Genomic DNA, 19,849 nt, shown 5'->3' on the forward strand with positions numbered 1-19,849 from the left:
TTTTCTCCCTCGTCTATAGAGATGGATCCGATTAAGAATCAGGCCATTCATGATTGGATTCAGCCCACATCCGTGAAGAGCCTTCAGAAATTTTTGGGTTTTGCTAATTTTTATCGCCGTTTCATTGCTAATTTTTCCAGCGTGGTTAAACCCTTGACCGATTTGACGAAGAAAGGCGCTGATGTGGCGAATTGGTCCTCTGCGGCTGTCTCTGCCTTTCAGGAGCTTAAACGTCGATTTACTTCTGCTCCGGTGTTGCGCCAACCGGATGTTTCTCTTCCGTTTCAGGTTGAGGCTGACGCTTATGAGATTGGGGCAGGGGCCATTTTGTCTCAGAGGGATCCTGTTGGTTCCTTAGAGAAACCGTGTGCCTTCTTTTCCCGTAAGTTTTCGCCTGCTGAACGCAATTATGATGTCGGCAATCGGGAGTTGTTGGCTATGAAGTGGGCATTTGAGGAGTGGCGGCATTGGCTTGAGGGAGCTAAGCACCGTATTGTGGTCTTGACCGACCATAAGAATTTGATTTACCTCGAGTCTGCCAAACGGCTGAATCCTAGACAGGCTCGATGGTCCTTGTTTTTTCCCGTTTTGATTTCGTGGTCTCTTACCTTCCGGGTTCTAAGAACTTTAAGGCTGTTGCCCTCTCTAGGGGTTTTTTGCCTGATTCTCCTGAGGTCTTAGAACCGGTCGGTATTCTGAAAGAAGGGGTGGTCCTTTCTGCCATTTCCCCTGATTTACGACGGGTTTTTCAGGAATTTCAGGCTGACAAACCTGACCGCTGTCCTGTGGGGAAACTGTTTGTTCCTGACAGATGGACTAGTAGAGTGATTTCTGAGGTTCACTGTTCCATGTTGGCTGGTCATCCTGGCATTTTTGGTACCAGAGACTTGGTTGGTAGGTCCTTTTGGTGGCCTTCTTTGTCGTGTGATGTGCGTTCTTTTGTGCAGTCCTGTGGGACTTGTGCGCGGGCCAAGCCTTGTTGTTCCTGTGCTAGCGGGTTGCTTTTGCCATTGCCGGTCCCTGAGAGGCCCTGGACGCATATTTCTATGGATTTTATTTCTGATCTTCCGGTTTCCCAGAGGATGTCGGTTATCTGGGTTGTTTGTGACCGGTTTTCTAAGATGGTTCATTTGGTGCCTTTGCCTAAATTGCCTTCCTCTTCGGATTTGGTTCCGTTGTTCTTTCAGCATGTGGTCCGTTTGCATGGTATTCCGGAGAATATTGTGTCCGACAGAGGTTCCCAGTTTGTTTCTAGGTTATGGTGGGCCTTTTGTGCTAGGCTGGGCATTGATTTGTCTTTTTCTTCTGCGTTTCATCCTCAGACAAATGGTCAGACCAAGCGAACTAATCAGACTTTGGAGACTTAATTGAGATGCTTTGTGTCTGCTGATCAGGATGATTGGGTGGCTTTCTTGCCATTGGCCGAGTTTGCCCTTAAAGGGAACCTGTCACCTGAATTTGGCGGGACTGGTTTTGGGTCATATGGGCGGAGTTTTCGGGTGTTTGATTCACCCTTTCCTTACCCGCTGGCTGCATGCTGGCTGCAATATTGGATTGAAGTTCATTCTCTGTCCTCCATAGTACACGCCTGCACAAGGCAAGATTGCTTTGCTCAGTCGTGTACTATGGAGGACAGAGAATGAACTTCAATCCAATATTGCAGCCAGCATGCAGCCAGCGGGTAAGGAAAGGGTGAATCAAACACCCAAAAACTCCGCCCATATGACCCAAAACCAGTCCCGCCAAATTCAGGTGACAGAGTCCCTTTAATGATCGGGCTAGTTCAGCTACTTTGGTTTCGCCTTTTTTTTGTAATTTTGGTTTTCATCCTCGTTTTTCTTCTGGGCAGGTTGAGCCTTCTGACTGTCCTGGTGTGGATTCTGTGGTTGACAGGTTGCAGCAGATTTGGGCTCATGTGGTGGACAATTTGGTGTTGTCTCAGGAGGAGGCTCAACGTTTTGCTAACCGTCGTCGGTGTGTTGGTTCCCGGCTTCGGGTTGGGGATCTGGTCTGGTTGTCTTCCCTTCATGTTCTCCTAAGTTTAAGCCTCGGTTTATTGGTCCTTATAGGATTTCTGAGATTATTAATCCGGTGTCTTTTCGACTGGCGCTTCCGGCCTCTTTTGCTATCCATAATGTCTTCCATAGATCTTTATTGCGGAAATATGTGGAGCCTGTTGTTCCCTCTATTGATCCTCCGGCCCCTGTGTTGGTTGATGGGGAGTTGGAATATGTTGTTGAGAAGATTTTGGATTCCCGTTTTTCGAGGCGGAAGCTTCAGTACCTTGTCAAATGGAAGGGTTATGGCCAGAAGGATAATTCTTGGGTTTTTGCCTCTGATGTCCATGCCGCTGATTTGGTTCGTGCCTTTCATCTGGTTCATCCTGACCGGCCTGGGGGCTCTGGTGAGGGTTCGGTGACCCCTCCTCAAGGGGGGGTACTGTTGTGAATTCTGCTTTTGGGCTCCCTCCGGTGGTTGTAGGTGGTAATGCAGTTGTCCCTGGGCTGCAGTCCTGGACAGGTGTATCTACTGATTGCAATTTTGACTGGGGTATTTAGGTTTGCAGGACTCATTAGTCCTTGCCAGTTGTCAATGTTTCTTGGAAGGTGTTGGACCTTTGTCTGGCTTCTCCTGCTTAGCTGCCAATTCAGCAAAGATAAGTGTCTGTTTCTTTTTCTATGGCACACATACTGTGTGCTTGTTTTTTTATTGTATTCCTGCTCTGAGTGTAGGATTCTCTGGAGTTGCAGATATACGTTCCACGTCTTTAGTTAGATGGAGGAATTTTTGTATAATCTGCTATTGTCCTCTGTCCTATTTTAGCTAGAGTGGCCTCTTGTGCTAAATCCTGTTTTCTGCCTGTGTGTGTCTTTCCTCTCCGACTCACAGCCAATATTTGTGGGGGGCTGCCTATCCTTTGGGGTTCTGCTCTGAGGCAAGGTAGAATTCCTATTTCCATCTTTAGGGGTATTAAGTCCTCCGGCAGTGACGAGGTGTCTAGGGTTTGTTAGGTACACCCCACGGCTACTTCTAGTTGCGGTGTTAAGATCAGGATTTGCGGTCAGTATAGTTACCACCTACTCCAGTGAAAGTTTTCATGTTGCTCCAAGGTCACCGGATCTTAACAATATACTACGTGGCTGTCTGTTACGTGGGCTGTACTATATACTATGTGGCTGCTATATACATACATATTCTAGAATACCCGATGCGTTAGAATCGGGCCACCATCTAGTAAATATGTAATAAAATAAAACATACTAGGATAATATATAATAAAGGCATTTTTTATTGTATTTGGCAAACGGTAGCACTGATGCAACGTGCCCGTACTTGGAAAGAAGATACAACAATAATTTTAAAATAATTTTAAAAAATACATGTGTATTGTTGTACAAATAATGGCGGCAGGGTGAACAAAAAGCAAATGCAACGATAAAGTATAATATCACATAAAATATTCTATAATCATCAGATAAATGGGAGGTATGGTGTGCACAAAAATCAATACTAGGAAATATATATTGTAATATATATATATATATACACGTGCAATAAACTCCCATCAATATTAACTAAGTATACTCAAAAAAGTGCATGGTGCAATACAGGATGCATATATAAATTAAATAGAAAAAGATATAAAAATGTATATATATAATTACAATATAGTCAAAATAGTGCAAGAACCAAAGTGTGGGTGATATAGCATACATATATATATACATCTCCCATGCATATATTCAATACGCACACCAAAGTTGTGTATAAAATCTAAAGATGGTACAGTATATACCTTTAAGGCCCTCTTCTCCAAGTACAGCGCACCCCGACGCGCGTTTCGGATAAATCCGTCACGGGAAGGATTTATCCAAAAAGCGGGTCGGGGTGCACTTTTTTGTCTATATTGTCATTATATTTTGATCTTTTTTCCACTTAATTTATATATACATTCTATATTGCACCATGCACTTTTTTGAGTACACTTAGTTGACATTGATGGCAGTTTATTGCACATGTATATATTATAACATATATTTTCTTGTATTGATTTTTGTGCACACCGTACCTCCCTTTTATCTGATGGTTATAGAATATTTTATGTGATATTATACTTTATCTTTGCATTTGCTTTTTGTTCACCCTGCTGCCATTATTTGTACAAGAATACACATTAATTTTTTTTAAATTATTTTTAAATTATTGTTGTATTTGCTTTCCAACTACGGGCACGTAGCATCAGTGCTACCGTTTACCAAATAATATATAATAAAGGCATTTTTTATTGTATTATCCTAGTATGTTTTGTTTTATTATATGTTTATATCAATTTTAATATTTATTCGTTATCCTATTTTGTTTTTTTTTCTGTTCTTTTTAGTGTTCCGAATGCACTGCCATTCAATTTTTTTTAGCATTTTAGCAGTCACATTTTCCTTTTTTTTCACCCTATTGATAATATAAGTTTTAGATATTTTATATTTACCTTTATTATTGTCTGGCTGGGAAATATGGCTGCTATTTCAATTTTTAAGAAAGAAAAGAATGGCAGGTGAAAGCTCAGGTGACGAATGGCCGGCTGATTAAACACAACGTTTCCGTGTGGAAGGCCAATTTTAGATCAGATTTTGACAAGCCTCACTGAAAGACTTTCAGAAAATAAACAGTTGATAATTGATACTCAATTTTTGCAGCCAAAATTTTTTGAAAATATTCGAAATGACCCCAACCTACTCAAGGAAGGCAAACTAACAAGAATCTCAGAGTTATCAAAAGTTAATGAAGAAGCTTATTAGTGAGCTCAGAAGTTTTGCAAACCTCTTTCCTAAGTTGATGGTACACTTGGATGAACCAGAAAAAACACCTGCTGCTACAGAAGAATATGGAGGAGATGGAGATGAATGGGGTGTACCTACAGACGTTGTCAAAATGAAATGCAAGTCATGTAAAAATTGTTTCCTCTGCTGTCACCGATTACTCATGAAGTACAATCTCTACAGCTGCCTACGAGACTCTGTCTGTGACATATGTGTACTTACTGACTCCATCTTTCTCACAAGATGTATGTGAAAGAGCATTCAGCAACTTAAACTCATGAAGACAAGACTGTGGGTTACAATGGGACAAGACCTGCTTGAAGCCTTTATGATCATGTCCGTGGAGCGAGATCTCTTGGAACCAGTTCAATTTCAAGATGTGCTGGAAATTATTCGTGAAAGTTCACCTCTGATGAGATCTTTGCTAACTGTATGAGAATTCTCGGTGTTTAAAGCACCACTCTAGCAATTTGTTTTTCTTCAGTGCTGGAGTGGTGCTCTAAATCTAAGTCTCCTGCTCCCTGCTTTATACTCACCCTCTGCCATCATCATCTGTTTCCAGTGTTGCTCCCATTGGGCTCCTTTGTGACCTTCCAGCAGATCCAGTGTTTCATGGAGTGTATCGGAGGTCACTAGTGATGAGCAAATATACTTGTTACTCGAGATTTCTCGAGCATGCTCGGGGGTCCTCCGAGTATTTTTTAGTGCTCGGAGATTTCGTTTTTCTTGCCGCAGCTGAATGATTTACATCTGCTAGCCAGCATAAGTACATGTGGGGATTCCCTAGCAACAAGGCAATTTGTTAATTGAGCACTTGTGTTATCGATGGTGATACAATATGTAAGATTGCGCTCACTAACGCATTGGGGAATACTCAATTCGCACAGGATTCAAGCACACTGGCACATTTTTCACTTAAACACAGTCTATACGGTTTATTATGGCATCATGAACCGGGTTATGCACAGTTCATTACACTTCATGGAGCACAATAGGCACCAACCGGTGACATTAAGTTGCAGCTTTATCTTAGACACTTCATATTTCGGCTTTATCTCATGGACACTAAACATGCTGGACCTCTCACTTCATCCAGTTACCATGGGTGTCCGTACGCCGAACAGTTCACCAATGTCCCTAGTCATATAGCGCACATGACATTGGGTCGCAGTCTCTAAACACGCTGAACCTCGCTTCGTTCAGTTACCGTGGCAGACCACACAGTTCATAGCATATCACAAGCATCAACAGTCAATGGTACCTTATGGGAGCTCCTGCTCCACCTGCTGACTCCTTGTCAATCCTCTCTCCTGGGGAAACTGCCTTACAGGGTTCACCAACTTGCCTTGCAGGCACACATCAGTCAGTCCAGAGCCACCAAAGGAGCCACCACAGACAATCCAGGTCCACAGTCTCTCAGGTGCTCCAGGAAGACTCCACTCACAGGAGCTTCCAACACAGACTGTCCAGGACCATAGTCTTACTGTGCGCTATTCAGGACGTCCATCACACTGGCATGTGCTCTTCAGGATTCCTACTCCCAGGAGATCCAACACAGGTTGTGCTCTTCAGGAAGCCTACTCCCAGGACTTCCAACACAGGTTACACAGTGCGCTATTCAGGACGTCCATCCCACATGGGACCGTCCAACACACATTCATGTGACCTGTCCAGGTGCTATTCAGGAAATCTGTCCAACACCCCAGGCCACCAGGTCCAAAGCCCCACCACGTGCTCTTCAGGGAGACGACACTCCCAACACAAAGGCTCTCCAGGACCTTCCAGCATAGACCATTCAGGTCCACACTCAGCGAACATGTGACCCACACCCTGGTCACATTATGAAGCTGTAACCACTCCCACAGGTGGGAGAGTGTGTATGTGTGGCCAGTTTGACCCGCCCATCTCTCATAACTAGCCTAGTAAGTCTCCCTTACAACTATACAAACACTTGAGGGACTATAGGTCCCAGAACAACAACATTACATCAGACTTACCACGCAGACTCCCTTTGCGGCACATATCCGCCACTTACAATTCTGTCAGTCACTGTTTCACCACCATTATAACAACAGATACGCCTCCATGCATATCCCGAAGAGCACACACAGCGCCCCCTAGCTGCCACAAGGGTCACTGCATCACAAATAACAGAGCATTTTTTCTATTGATAAATATTTATTGTTCCTCAACCATTTTTATGAAATGGGTTGTTAGAAGGTGTACCTCTGTGGCACATGTGCTATACTCAAGTGCTACTACAGGAGACCCAAGCCTTAAGATGGGCCCCGGCCCACGTCATAGTGGACCACTGCATTATCCTTGCCCCCAGGCTAAAATTTGCCAGCCAGCCCCTGATGTGCCTAAACAGTGGAAACCCCCACATGTGACACCATTTTGGAAACAAGACCCCTTTGGGACCTTATCCAGATGTGTATTGAGCACCTTGAACCCCCGGGTGCTTCACAGACGTTTATAACATTAAGTTGTAAAAATTAAACAAAATCACATTTTTCCCCACAGTAAATATTTTTTAGCTACAAATTTTGTATTTTCACAAGGGAAAAGGGAGAAAATGGATACAAAAGTTTGCTTTGCAATTTCTCCTGAGTTCACCCATACCCCATATGTGGTCGAAGACTACTTTTGATTCACAGTGCAAAGCTCAGAAGGGAAGTAGCACCATATTACAGTGCAGATATACCCCCCATAAGGGACCCCAATTTGGAAATTATAACCCTTTGGGAATTTATCTACAGATGTAGTGATTATTTTGACTCCATAGGTGTTTTCCAGAAACGGGCAGCAGTGGATGTTGCAGAGTGAAAATTGCAAACTGCTGTTATAGTGACCAGTACGCTGTAGGAACCATTACACTGTAGGGACCAATACATTATGCCCAGCTCATGCTTCTGGAGACATGCACCTGTAAATTAGGCAGGCTCTCATCGCTACAGAAATGCCAAACTTGTGGGTGCTAATCGTTGTTTAGGCACAGTGGGGCTCAGAAGGGAGGGGGCATTTGGTTTGGGAGAGGAAAATTTGCTGAATTTCTTTTGGCAGGTCAGGAGCCATCTTGCTTTTCCAGAGCCTTTGTACTACCAGTAGCGTGGAAGTCCCCTATATTTCCGTTAACAGATGACAGATCTGAGTGGGGACTTGCTTTTTTAGTGGTTTGAGTGATCTGATCTGACACTTAGCACTGCTGAGTATCAGATCAGTGATCTGTCAGGCAGTGAAGGAGGCTTCTCAGGTCCTGCTTTAAGCAAGCGCTGACAAGTCACCTCCCTACAGGACCCGGAAGGACCCCGTGGCCATCTTGGTGCTGGGGGTCGACATGGAGACCCTCAGGACAACGCGATCACATCACATTGTTCTGAGGAAACCACACAGGGAGCCCCCTCCCCGTGCGATGCTTCTCTGTGCTGCTGTCACTACTGACAGAGGCATCAAAGGGGTTAAACACCCTTTTCTGGTGATAGCACCAAATCATGGGCATTGCTGTTGGGTATCAGCTGTCTCATACAGCTGACACCCACATGTGATCGCCGCACCCCTCACCGTGAGGCCACCGTAATCGCGGTGCTGTACTAGTACTGCTCCGGGCACAATCGCACCTCCTGCCGAGCAGTAATAGTACGGCACATGTCATGAAGGGGTTGGTTTTGGGAATGTTTATCTTGCAAAAAAAAGGCCAAGAGGAGACTTAATAATTGTCTACACATATTTGAATGGATGTTACAATGTAGAGGGATCATCCTTATTCTCATTTGCACATGGAAACACGAGAAGCAATGGAATATAACTGAAACTATGATTCTAAGTATAAAACATATAATACTGGTGGATAAAACAAGACTGAGCACAAGACCTTCACAGCCGTCTACACATCATAGGGGAGATCTCATGACACCTTCTCTCCATCTACCTGATGATCCTGAGGAACATTGGGATCTTCTTGTTTACAGTCCTCTGGAAGAAGAGGATGGGGACATCTCTCTGGTGGTGTCCTCTTAATGGATAGATCTGGAGGAAACACATACAGGGACTGACTTCATTCATTATATACAGATAATTATAGGCCATGTGTATTTAGTCCTGTCTATTACCTGGTGATGTGAGGGGCTGGGGAACCTCCATCACAACGTTCTTGTACAGATCTTTGTGTCCTTCTAAAAACTCCCACTCCTCCATGGAGAAATAGACAGCGACATCCTGACACCTTATAGGAACCTGACACATACAATTATACCGTCATCCCCCAGATCCCTTCATAGTTTTAGTATATAATGTCCCAGCATTCCCAGCAGTGTCACCTCTCCAGTCAGCAGCTCAATCATCTTGTAGGTGAGTTCTAGGATCTTCTGGTCATTGATGTCCTCATCTACAGGGGGGTGAGGTTTAGGCCCTGTGATTGGGCTCAGGGGTCTTCCCCATCTCTGAGACACAGGGTCCTGACAGCGCTCACTAGAGGTCTTCTTCACTACTGTGTAATTCTGGTTATGGAGAGACACATTAATAAATCTCACTATAGACATTTCCAGACTCCTCACCTCTCCAGTTCTGTCCATCTGTTATTCCCATAGATAAGAATGATGTAATGTGCCATCATCAGAGTCTCTCACCTCTCCAGTAAGCCGGAAGAGGATCTCTAGGGTGAGGTGTAACATCTTCTCCGCCCTCTTGTCTCTGTCCATATCAATCCTTGATGGGCAAATCAGGAAAATTCTCTTATACAGAAGATCTTCACTGAGTGGGTCCGATATTGTAGAGACCTGAATGAAAAGAAGATGAGCCGATGTAACATCATGAAATCCTGTGTAATAATACAATTACTGGAGATAATAAGGGAAGCATATGAGGATATTTATTATTTTACAGTATTTAGTTTTCTTCTTTGCATTTACTAATAAAACCTACCGTATATACTCGAGTATAAGCTGAGATTTTCAGCCCATGTTTTTAGGCTGAAAGTGCCCCTCTCGGCTTATACTCGAGTCATTGTCCCAGGGAGGTCGGCGGGGGAGGGGGAGTGTCGGGTGTCACATACTGTACTCACCTGCTCCTGGCATGGTCTCTGCATCTCCGATAGCCTCCGAGCGCTGACAGCTTCTTCCAACATGAAAAAGCAGAAGACACATTTTATTATTTTTTAATAAGTGAAACATTTTTTTTTACAAATTAACTCTTTTGGGCACCAGAACATAGATGCACACCGCAGGGACGGTTGTAACAAAAATACTGACAGTTTAACCACTTGATGCACTGAAAAACAAACATGACATCTAAGAAGGTGTGACAGAGTTCGGCTGAATGCCCCCCGCCTCCAAGTACTCGATAGTATGAGGCGGCCTAGTTACTACGATACTTACATGCCCAATAATGGTGTCTGGGCTGCAATGTATGAAGGTCTATTAGGCCGGGTCAGAGGCAGCGTCCAATATGTTACCTTTTAACCTCTGTAGAGGTTTGTACTCACTCGGCTGCGTTTGAGGTCGGCACAGACAGTGGCATTGCTGCAATGTCCAGGCAAGTTTATTTAAACTTCATAAACCGTTCAGGATAGCAAAATAAAAGAACAGCCTTTTCCGGCACAAAGTGAAAACATAAAGTAAAAAGTCCATAGAGCACACAGCGGGTCCGCCCGCTCAGGATAGTGTCCGATTCTTTATCACAGACCAACACACAGGAGATCCACACATCTCCAGCTCCAGAATGAGAGACTCGGCCTCCATTTTATCTGCCAAATCACACCCCTGAGGTTGGGATATGTGATCAGTCATTCCCACTAGAGTTGAGCGACCTTGACCTTTTTAGAGTCGAGCCGGGTTTCGCGAAACCCGACTATCTCAAAAGTCGGGTTGAGTGAAATCGACCGATTATGACGTAAAGTCGGGATCGACCGAAACACGAAACCCAATGCAAGTCAATGGGGCAGCATAGTCGACAGTGAGTGGGGGCCAGGAAAACACCTAGAGTGCCCATTTTAATGTCAAAACCATCCATTCTTCTTAATGAAGCTTGTCAAGCGTAATTTACCTTATAATAATTGGAAGGCATTTGAAATTGGGGGTCATTTGGCTAAAGTTGTGGTGGGTAGGGCTGGTTCAAGTAATTAGTGGGCCCAGGAAATCTGGACCACGTCACGGCAGTGGAGCAGGGAGAGGTAAGTATTTCAACTTTGCAAGTGCTGTGAACCTGAGCAAGCAGGGGGGGCCCACTCGTTGGCATTGGCACTGGCACAGGGCCCCTCAAAGTACAGCGGTGTGTTTGCACGGCGGGGGCGCCTCCCACCGGCAGCAACACTTTTGCGTACTATGAGAGGCCCTGTGCCAGTGACGTCGCCAACTAGAATTCCTCCCCCCACCTGATGAAGGAACCTGCACTTTCATCTGCACCTTCCTCTTTGTCCCCGTGTAAGGTGGTATGGTATGCAGGAAGAGCAACCTGACTTTCAGCAGGGTCACAATGTTGTTGTGTAGCGTGCACGGGGAATGTTGCGTTATGGGTCAATGTACCAGCAGACTCATCTATCACTGGCTGGGCAATGGGCAGGATGAGGAGGAAACACAGATATAGGCCCAAAGAATAAAGTTGGCTAAATGCAGTTCAAAATTGGTAACACAGGAATAACCAGGGGGCATTGCAGTGGAGGACAACTGGAATGAGAGGCTGACACAGAGAGTAGGCCCAAATCAGTAAGTAGTCGAAATGCAGTTCAAAATTGGCAACCGTAGTAAACAGGCGGCACAGCTTTGTTCAGTGGAGGAGAACAGCAAGGAGTGGCAGACACCGATAGTAGGCCCCAACCCAACTAGTAGACCAAATGCAGTCTAACATTAACAACTACTTAACGAGCGCCTGAAAACGGAATTTCAGGACAGGAAACCAGGAGAACAGCAAGGAGTGGCAGACACCGATAGTAGGCCCCAAACCAACTAGTACGCCAAATGCAGTTGTTCCGTTTAACCACAATTTAATGAGAGCCTGAAGATAGAAGTTCAGGAAAGGCAACCTGGAGAACACCTTGGAGTGGAACACACCATCTCTCTACACCCCATACCCAATTTGTAGGCCTAATGCAGTGTAGTTTCCAACAACTACTAAACGAGAGCCGGAAGATCGAAGCTCAGGAAAGGCAACCTGGAGAACACCTTGGAGTGGAACACACCATCTCTCTACACCCCATACCCAATTTGTAGGCCTAATGCAGCGTAGTTTCCAACAACTACTAAACGAGAGCATGAAGATCGAAGCATTGGCGAGGAAACCTGGGGAACACCTTGGAGTGGAACACACCATCTCTCTACACCCCATACCCAATTTGTAGGCCTAATGCAGCGTAGTTTCCAACAACTACTAAACGAGAGCCGGAAGATCGAAGCTCAGGAAAGGCAACCTGGAGAACACCTTGGAGTGGAACACACCATCTCTCTACACCCCATACCCAATTTGTAGGCCTAATGCAGTGTAGTTTCCAAGAACTACTAAACGAGAGCTGGAAGATCGAAGCTCAGGAAAGGCAACCTGGAGAACACCTTGGAGTGGAACACACCATCTCTCTACACCCCATACCCAATTTGTAGGCCTAATGCAGTGTAGTTTCCAAGAACTACTAAACGAGAGCCGGAAGATCGAAGCTCAGGAAAGGCAACCTGGAGAACACCTTGGAGTGGAACACACCATCTCTCTACACCCCATACCCAATTTGTAGGCCTAATGCAGTGTAGTTTCCAAGAACTACTAAACGAGAGCCGTAAGATCGAAGCTCAGGAAAGGCAACCTGGAGAACACCTTGGAGTGGAACACACCATCTCTCTACACCCCATACCCAATTTGTAGGCCTAATGCAGCGTAGTTTCCAACAACTACTAAACGAGAGCATGAAGATCGAAGCATTGGCGAGGAAACCTGGGGAACACCTTGGAGTGGAACACACCATCTCTCTACACCCCATACCCAATTTGTAGGCCTAATGCAGCGTAGTTTCCAACAACTACTAAACGAGAGCATGAAGATCGAAGCATTGGCGAGGAAACCTGGGGAACACCTTGGAGTGGAACACACCATCTCTCTACACCCCATACCCAATTTGTAGGCCTAATGCAGCGTAGTTTCCAACAACTACTAAACGAGAGCCGGAAGATCGAAGCTCAGGAAAGGCAACCTGGAGAACACCTTGGAGTGGAACACACCATCTCTCTACACCCCATACCCAATTTGTAGGCCTAATGCAGTGTAGTTTCCAAGAACTACTAAACGAGAGCCGGAAGATCGAAGCTCAGGAAAGGCAACCTGGAGAACACCTTGGAGTGGAACACACCATCTCTCTACACCCCATACCCAATTTGTAGGCCTAATGCAGTGTAGTTTCCAAGAACTACTAAACGAGAGCCGTAAGATCGAAGCTCAGGAAAGGCAACCTGGAGAACACCTTGGAGTGGAACACACCATCTCTCTACACCCCATACCCAATTTGTAGGCCTAATGCAGCGTAGTTTCCAACAACTACTAAACGAGAGCATGAAGATCGAAGCATTGGCGAGGAAACCTGGGGAACACCTTGGAGTGGAACACACCATCTCTCTACACCCCATACCCAATTTGTAGGCCTAATGCAGCGTAGTTTCCAACAACTACTAAACGAGAGCCGGAAGATCGAAGCTCAGGAAAGGCAACCTGGAGAACACCTTGGAGTGGAACACACCATCTCTCTACACCCCATACCCAATTTGTAGGCCTAATGCAGTGTAGTTTCCAAGAACTACTAAACGAGAGCTGGAAGATCGAAGCTCAGGAAAGGCAACCTGGAGAACACCTTGGAGTGGAACACACCATCTCTCTACACCCCATACCCAATTTGTAGGCCTAATGCAGTGTAGTTTCCAAGAACTACTAAACGAGAGCCGGAAGATCGAAGCTCAGGAAAGGCAACCTGGAGAACACCTTGGAGTGGAACACACCATCTCTCTACACCCCATACCCAATTTGTAGGCCTAATGCAGTGTAGTTTCCAAGAACTACTAAACGAGAGCCGGAAGATCGAAGCTCAGGAAAGGCAACCTGGAGAACACCTTGGAGTGGAACACACCATCTCTCTACACCCCATACCCAATTTGTAGGCCTAATGCAGCGTAGTTTCCAACAACTACTAAACGAGAGCATGAAGATCGAAGCATTGGCGAGGAAACCTGGGGAACACCTTGGAGTGGAACACACCATCTCTCTACACCCCATACCCAATTTGTAGGCCTAATGCAGCGTAGTTTCCAACAACTACTAAACGAGAGCATGAAGATCGAAGCATTGGCGAGGAAACCTGGGGAACACCTTGGAGTGGAACACACCATCTCTCTACACCCCATACCCAATTTGTAGGCCTAATGCAGCGTAGTTTCCAACAACTACTAAACGAGAGCCGGAAGATCGAAGCTCAGGAAAGGCAACCTGGAGAACACCTTGGAGTGGAACACACCATCTCTCTACACCCCATACCCAATTTGTAGGCCTAATGCAGTGTAGTTTCCAAGAACTACTAAACGAGAGCCGGAAGATCGAAGCTCAGGAAAGGCAACCTGGAGAACACCTTGGAGTGGAACACACCATCTCTCTACACCCCATACCCAATTTGTAGGCCTAATGCAGTGTAGTTTCCAAGAACTACTAAACGAGAGCCGTAAGATCGAAGCTCAGGAAAGGCAACCTGGAGAACACCTTGGAGTGGAACACACCATCTCTCTACACCCCATACCCAATTTGTAGGCCTAATGCAGCGTAGTTTCCAACAACTACTAAACGAGAGCATGAAGATCGAAGCATTGGCGAGGAAACCTGGGGAACACCTTGGAGTGGAACACACCATCTCTCTACACCCCATACCCAATTTGTAGGCCTAATGCAGCGTAGTTTCCAACAACTACTAAACGAGAGCCGGAAGATCGAAGCTCAGGAAAGGCAACCTGGAGAACACCTTGGAGTGGAACACACCATCTCTCTACACCCCATACCCAATTTGTAGGCCTAATGCAGTGTAGTTTCCAAGAACTACTAAACGAGAGCTGGAAGATCGAAGCTCAGGAAAGGCAACCTGGAGAACACCTTGGAGTGGAACACACCATCTCTCTACACCCCATACCCAATTTGTAGGCCTAATGCAGTGTAGTTTCCAAGAACTACTAAACGAGAGCCGGAAGATCGAAGCTCAGGAAAGGCAACCTGGAGAACACCTTGGAGTGGAACACACCATCTCTCTACACCCCATACCCAATTTGTAGGCCTAATGCTGTGTAGTTTCCAAGAACTACTAAACGAGAGCCGGAAGATCGAAGCTCAGGAAAGGCAACCTGGAGAACACCTTGGAGTGGAACACACCATCTCTCTACACTCCATACCCAATTTGTAGGCCTAATGCAGTGTAGTTTCCAAGAACTACTAAACGAGAGCCGGAAGATCGAAGCTCAGGAAAGGCAACCTGGAGAACACCTTGGAGTGGAACACACCATCTCTCTACACCCCATACCCAATTTGTAGGCCTAATGCAGTGTAGTTTCCAAGAACTACTAAACGAGAGCCGGAAGATCGAAGCTCAGGAAAGGCAACCTGGAGAACACCTTGGAGTGGAACACACCATCTCTCTACACCCCATACCCAATTTGTAGGCCTAATGCAGTGTAGTTTCCAAGAACTACTAAACGAGAGCCGGAAGATCGAAGCTCAGGAAAGGCAACCTGGAGAACACCTTGGAGTGGAACACACCATCTCTCTACACTCCATACCCAATTTGTAGGCCTAATGCAGTGTAGTTTCCAAGAACTACTAAACGAGAGACGGAAGATCGAAGCTCAGGAAAGGCAACCTGGAGAACACCTTGGAGTGGAACACACCATCTCTCTACACCCCATACCCAATTTGTAGGCCTAATGCAGTGTAGTTTCCAAGAACTACTAAACGAGAGCTGGAAGATCGAAGCTCAGGAAAGGCAACCTGGAGAACACCTTGGAGTGGAACACACCATCTCTCTACACCCCATACCCAATTTGTAGGCCTAATGCAGTGTAGTTTCCAAGAACTACTAAACGAGAGCCGGAAGATCGAAGCTCAGGAAAGGCAACCTGGAGAACACCTTGGAGTGGAACACACCATCTCTCTACACCCCATACCCAATTTGTAGGCCTAATGCAGTGTAGTTTCCAAGAACTACTAAACGAGAGCCGGAAGATCGAAGCTAAGGAAAGGCAACCTGGAGAACACCTTGGAGTGGAACACACCATCTCTCTACACCCCATACCCAATTTGTAGGCCTAATGCAGTGTAGTTTCCAACAACTACTAAACGAGAGCCGGAAGATCGAAGCTCAGGAAAGGCAACCTGGAGAACACCTTGGAGTGGAACACACCATCTCTCTACACCCCATACCCAATTTGTAGGCCTAATGCAGTGTAGTTTCCAACAACTACTAAACGAGAGCCGGAAGATCGAAGCTCAGGAAAGGCAACCTGGAGAACACCTTGGAGTGGAACACACCATCTCTCTACACCCCATACCCAATTTGTAGGCCTAATGCAGTGTAGTTTCCAACAACTACTAAACGAGAGCCGGAAGATCGAAGCTCAGGAAAGGCAACCTGGAGAACACCTTGGAGTGGAACACACCATCTCTCTACACCCCATACCCAATTTGTAGGCCTAATGCAGTGTAGTTTCCAAGAACTACTAAACGAGAGCCGGAAGATCGAAGCTCAGGAAAGGCAACCTGGAGAACACCTTGGAGTGGAACACACCATCTCTCTACACCCCATACCCAATTTGTAGGCCTAATGCAGTGTAGTTTCCAAGAACTACTAAACGAGAGCCGGAAGATCGAAGCTCAGGAAAGGCAACCTGGAGAACACCTTGGAGTGGAACACACCATCTCTCTACACCCCATACCCAATTTGTAGGCCTAATGCAGTGTAGTTTCCAAGAACTACTAAACGAGAGCCGGAAGATCGAAGCTCAGGAAAGGCAACCTGGGGAACACCTTGGAGTGTAACACACCATCTCTCTCCACCCGATACCCATTTTTTAGGCCTAATGCAGTGTAGTTTTCTACAACTACTAAACGAGAGTCGGAAGACCGAAGCAATGGCAAGGAAACCTGGGGAACACCTTGGAGTGTAACACACCATCTCTCTCCACCCCATACCCATTTTGTAGGCCTAATGCAGCCTAATTTCCGACAACTACTAAACGAGAGCATGAAGATCGAAGCTCAGGAAAGGCAACCTGGGGAACACCTTGGAGTGTAACAAACCCTCTCTCTACACCATGGAAGGGCTGATTCTTAGGAAGGAAGGCTGTCGGAAAGAAGCAGGGCGCGTCCGAGGGTGATTATATTCTTATTAGGTATATACTCACCCTCGGACGCGCCCTGCTTCTTTATTTGTAATGAATGTTTATTTGCAATGTGGTTTTGACTTACTCTATTTTTTTGGTAAATAATGATTTTATTATTTTCATTGTTTTGCATCTTCTTGGCAATAATATAAAGAAGACGCGACAGGACAACACTCGGTGGATGCCATATCTGTGTTTTAAATTGAAAAAAACTTTCAGTTAACTACTTGCAGGAGAAAGTTATTGTAGCTGGTGGCCATTTTTAGTACTGTACCAGATTTTTGTTGTATGTGTTTGTTTTTAATGTTAAAATGTCTGCATTTGATATCTCTCCAGTATTTTCTTTTTTATAAGCAAAATACTTATTTTTATATTTTCTGATGTTGGTTCCAGGGGTACACGGGCAGCAGTGGTGTGGTCAGTGGAGGCCTAGTGGAAGGAGTGACCTCAGACAGGCATCGAAGGCCTAAAATAATAACACATGGCTGTAGGCAATTTTAAATTGGTTCCAGGGGTACACGGGCAGCAGTGGTGTGGTCAGTGGAGGCCTAGTGGAAGGAGTGACCGCAGACAGGCATCGAAGGCCTAAAATAATAACACATGGCTGTAGGCAATTGTAAATTGGTTCAAGGGGTACACGGGCAGCAGTGGCCTGGTCAGTGTAGTAGTAGTAGAAAGAATGGACCGCAGACAGGCATCGAAGGCCTAAAATAAAAAAATTGGGCTGGCTGTAGGCAATTTTAAATTGGTTCCAGGGGTACACGGGCAGCAGTGGTGTGGTCAGTGGAGGCATATTGTAAGGAGTGACCGCAGACAGGCATCGAAGGCCTAAAATAATAACACATGGCTGTAGGCAATTTTAAATTGGTTCCAGGGGTACACGGGCAGCAGTGGTGTGGTCAGTGGAGGCATATTGTAAGGAGTGACCGCAGACAGGCATCGAAGGCCTAAAATAATAACACATGGCTGTAGGCAATTTTAAATTGGTTCCAGGGGTACACGGGCAGCAGTGGCCTGGTCAGTGTAGTAGTAGTGGAAAGAATGGACCGCAGACAGGCATCGAAGGCCTAAAATAAAAAAATTGGGCTGGCTGTAGGCAATTTTAAATTGGTTCCAGGGGTACACGGGCAGCAGTGGCCTGGTCAGTGTAGTAGCAGTGGAAAGAATGGACCGCTGACAGGCATCGAAGGCCTAAAATAAAAAAATTGGGCTGGCTGTAGGCAATTTTAAATTGGTTCCAGGGGTACACGGGCAGCAGTGGTGTGGTCAGTGGAGGCGTAGTGGAAGGAGTGACCGCAGACAGGCATCGAAGGCCTAAAATAATAACACATGGCTGTAGGCAATTTTAAATTGGTTCCAGGGGTACACGGGCAGCAGTGGTGTGGTCAGTGGAGGCATATTGTAAGGAGTGACCGCAGACAGGCATCGAAGGCCTAAAATAATAACACATGGCTGTAGGCAATTTTAAATTGGTTCCAGGGGTACACGGGCAGCAGTGGCCTGGTCAGTGTAGTAGTAGTGGAAAGAATGGACCGCAGACAGGCATCGAAGGCCTAGAATAAAAAAATTGGGCTGGCTGTAGGCAATTTTAAATTGGTTCCAGGGGTACACGGGCAGCAGTGGTGTGGTCAGTGGAGGCATATTGTAAGGAGTGACCGCAGACAGGCATCGAAGGCCTAAAATAATAACACATGGCTGTAGGCAATTTTAAATTGGTTCCAGGGGTACACGGGCAGCAGTGGCCTGGTCAGTGTAGTAGTAGTAGAAAGAACGGACCGCAGACAGGCATCGAAGGCCTAAAATAAAAAAATTGGGCTGGCTGTAGGCAATTTTAAATTGGTTCCAGGGGTACACGGGCAGCAGTGGTGTGGTCAGTGGAGGCATAGTGGAAGGAGTGACCGCAGACAGGCTTCGAAGGCCTAACATAACAAAAATGTTAATACAATGGTATTGTCAGTTTGAGCTGGGGGGGGGAACTGTCTTGTGGCCGGCGGTACAGGCCCAGGGCCCCTCATATTACAACGGTGTGTCTGACGTTGGGTGCGCACCACCACCGCCAGAGACACTTTATTGTACTAGGAGGGACCCAGTGGCAGTGCCATCGACCAAAAGCGGGCACACCCACCTCTTCAGACAAACAGCACTCTCACGGGTGCTGTCGCCAAGTGTCGATACCACGGCCCCGTGTGAGGAGTTTGGCCATTTAGTGAGGTGTAAACATGTCGTATGCTGGACAATCAGGTGCAGAAAATTACGAGATTGGAAAAGGCATTCAGAATAGTCCACAGGCAAGACCTTTTCATAGGAAAGCTAGGTGTCGGCCGGGCAAGGTGGGGCAAAAGATTTCGAAATCCAGTTGTGGTTCATTTTAATGAAGGTTAGATCATCTACATTTTGGGTAGCCAGACGAGTCCTTTTTTCTGTTAGTATTGAACCTGCAGCACTGAATACTCTTTCTGATAGGACACTAGCTGCCGGGCAAGCAAGCTCCTGCAATGCATATTCTGCCAATTCTGGCCAGGTGTCTAATTTTGATGCCCAGTAATCAAATGGGAATGACGGTTGAGGGAGAACATCGATAAGGGATGAAAAATAGTTTGTAACCATACTGGACAAATGTTGTCTCCTGTCACTTTGAATTGATGCTGCAGTACCTGT

At 45.9% G+C, this 19,849-nt stretch overlaps 1 protein-coding gene across 2 annotated transcripts in view; it reads right to left on the reverse strand.

The window, feature by feature from the left end:
• LOC138663258 (zinc finger protein 420-like) overlaps positions 1-19,849 on the reverse strand; it is a 62,531-nt gene that overhangs the window by 15,877 nt on the left and 26,805 nt on the right. The window contains exons 1-5 of one of the 2 annotated variants that reach the window (XM_069749431.1): positions 9,877-9,931; positions 9,443-9,592; positions 9,134-9,313; positions 8,927-9,050; positions 8,746-8,843 (exon numbers count right to left, since the gene is read on the reverse strand). In XM_069749431.1, coding sequence (XP_069605532.1) covers positions 8,746-8,843; positions 8,927-9,050; positions 9,134-9,313; positions 9,443-9,592; positions 9,877-9,900 — 576 coding nt within the window. In that variant the 5' untranslated portion in view covers positions 9,901-9,931. Of the gene's footprint in view, positions 1-8,745; positions 8,844-8,926; positions 9,051-9,133; positions 9,314-9,442; positions 9,593-9,876; positions 9,932-19,849 lie in introns of those variants that run through there. The other variant, XM_069749430.1, reaches the window with a different exon arrangement.

The sequence above is a fragment of the Ranitomeya imitator genome, chromosome 2, assembly GCF_032444005.1.
Source record: "Ranitomeya imitator isolate aRanImi1 chromosome 2, aRanImi1.pri, whole genome shotgun sequence".
Classification (NCBI taxonomy): Eukaryota; Metazoa; Chordata; class Amphibia; order Anura; family Dendrobatidae; genus Ranitomeya; species Ranitomeya imitator.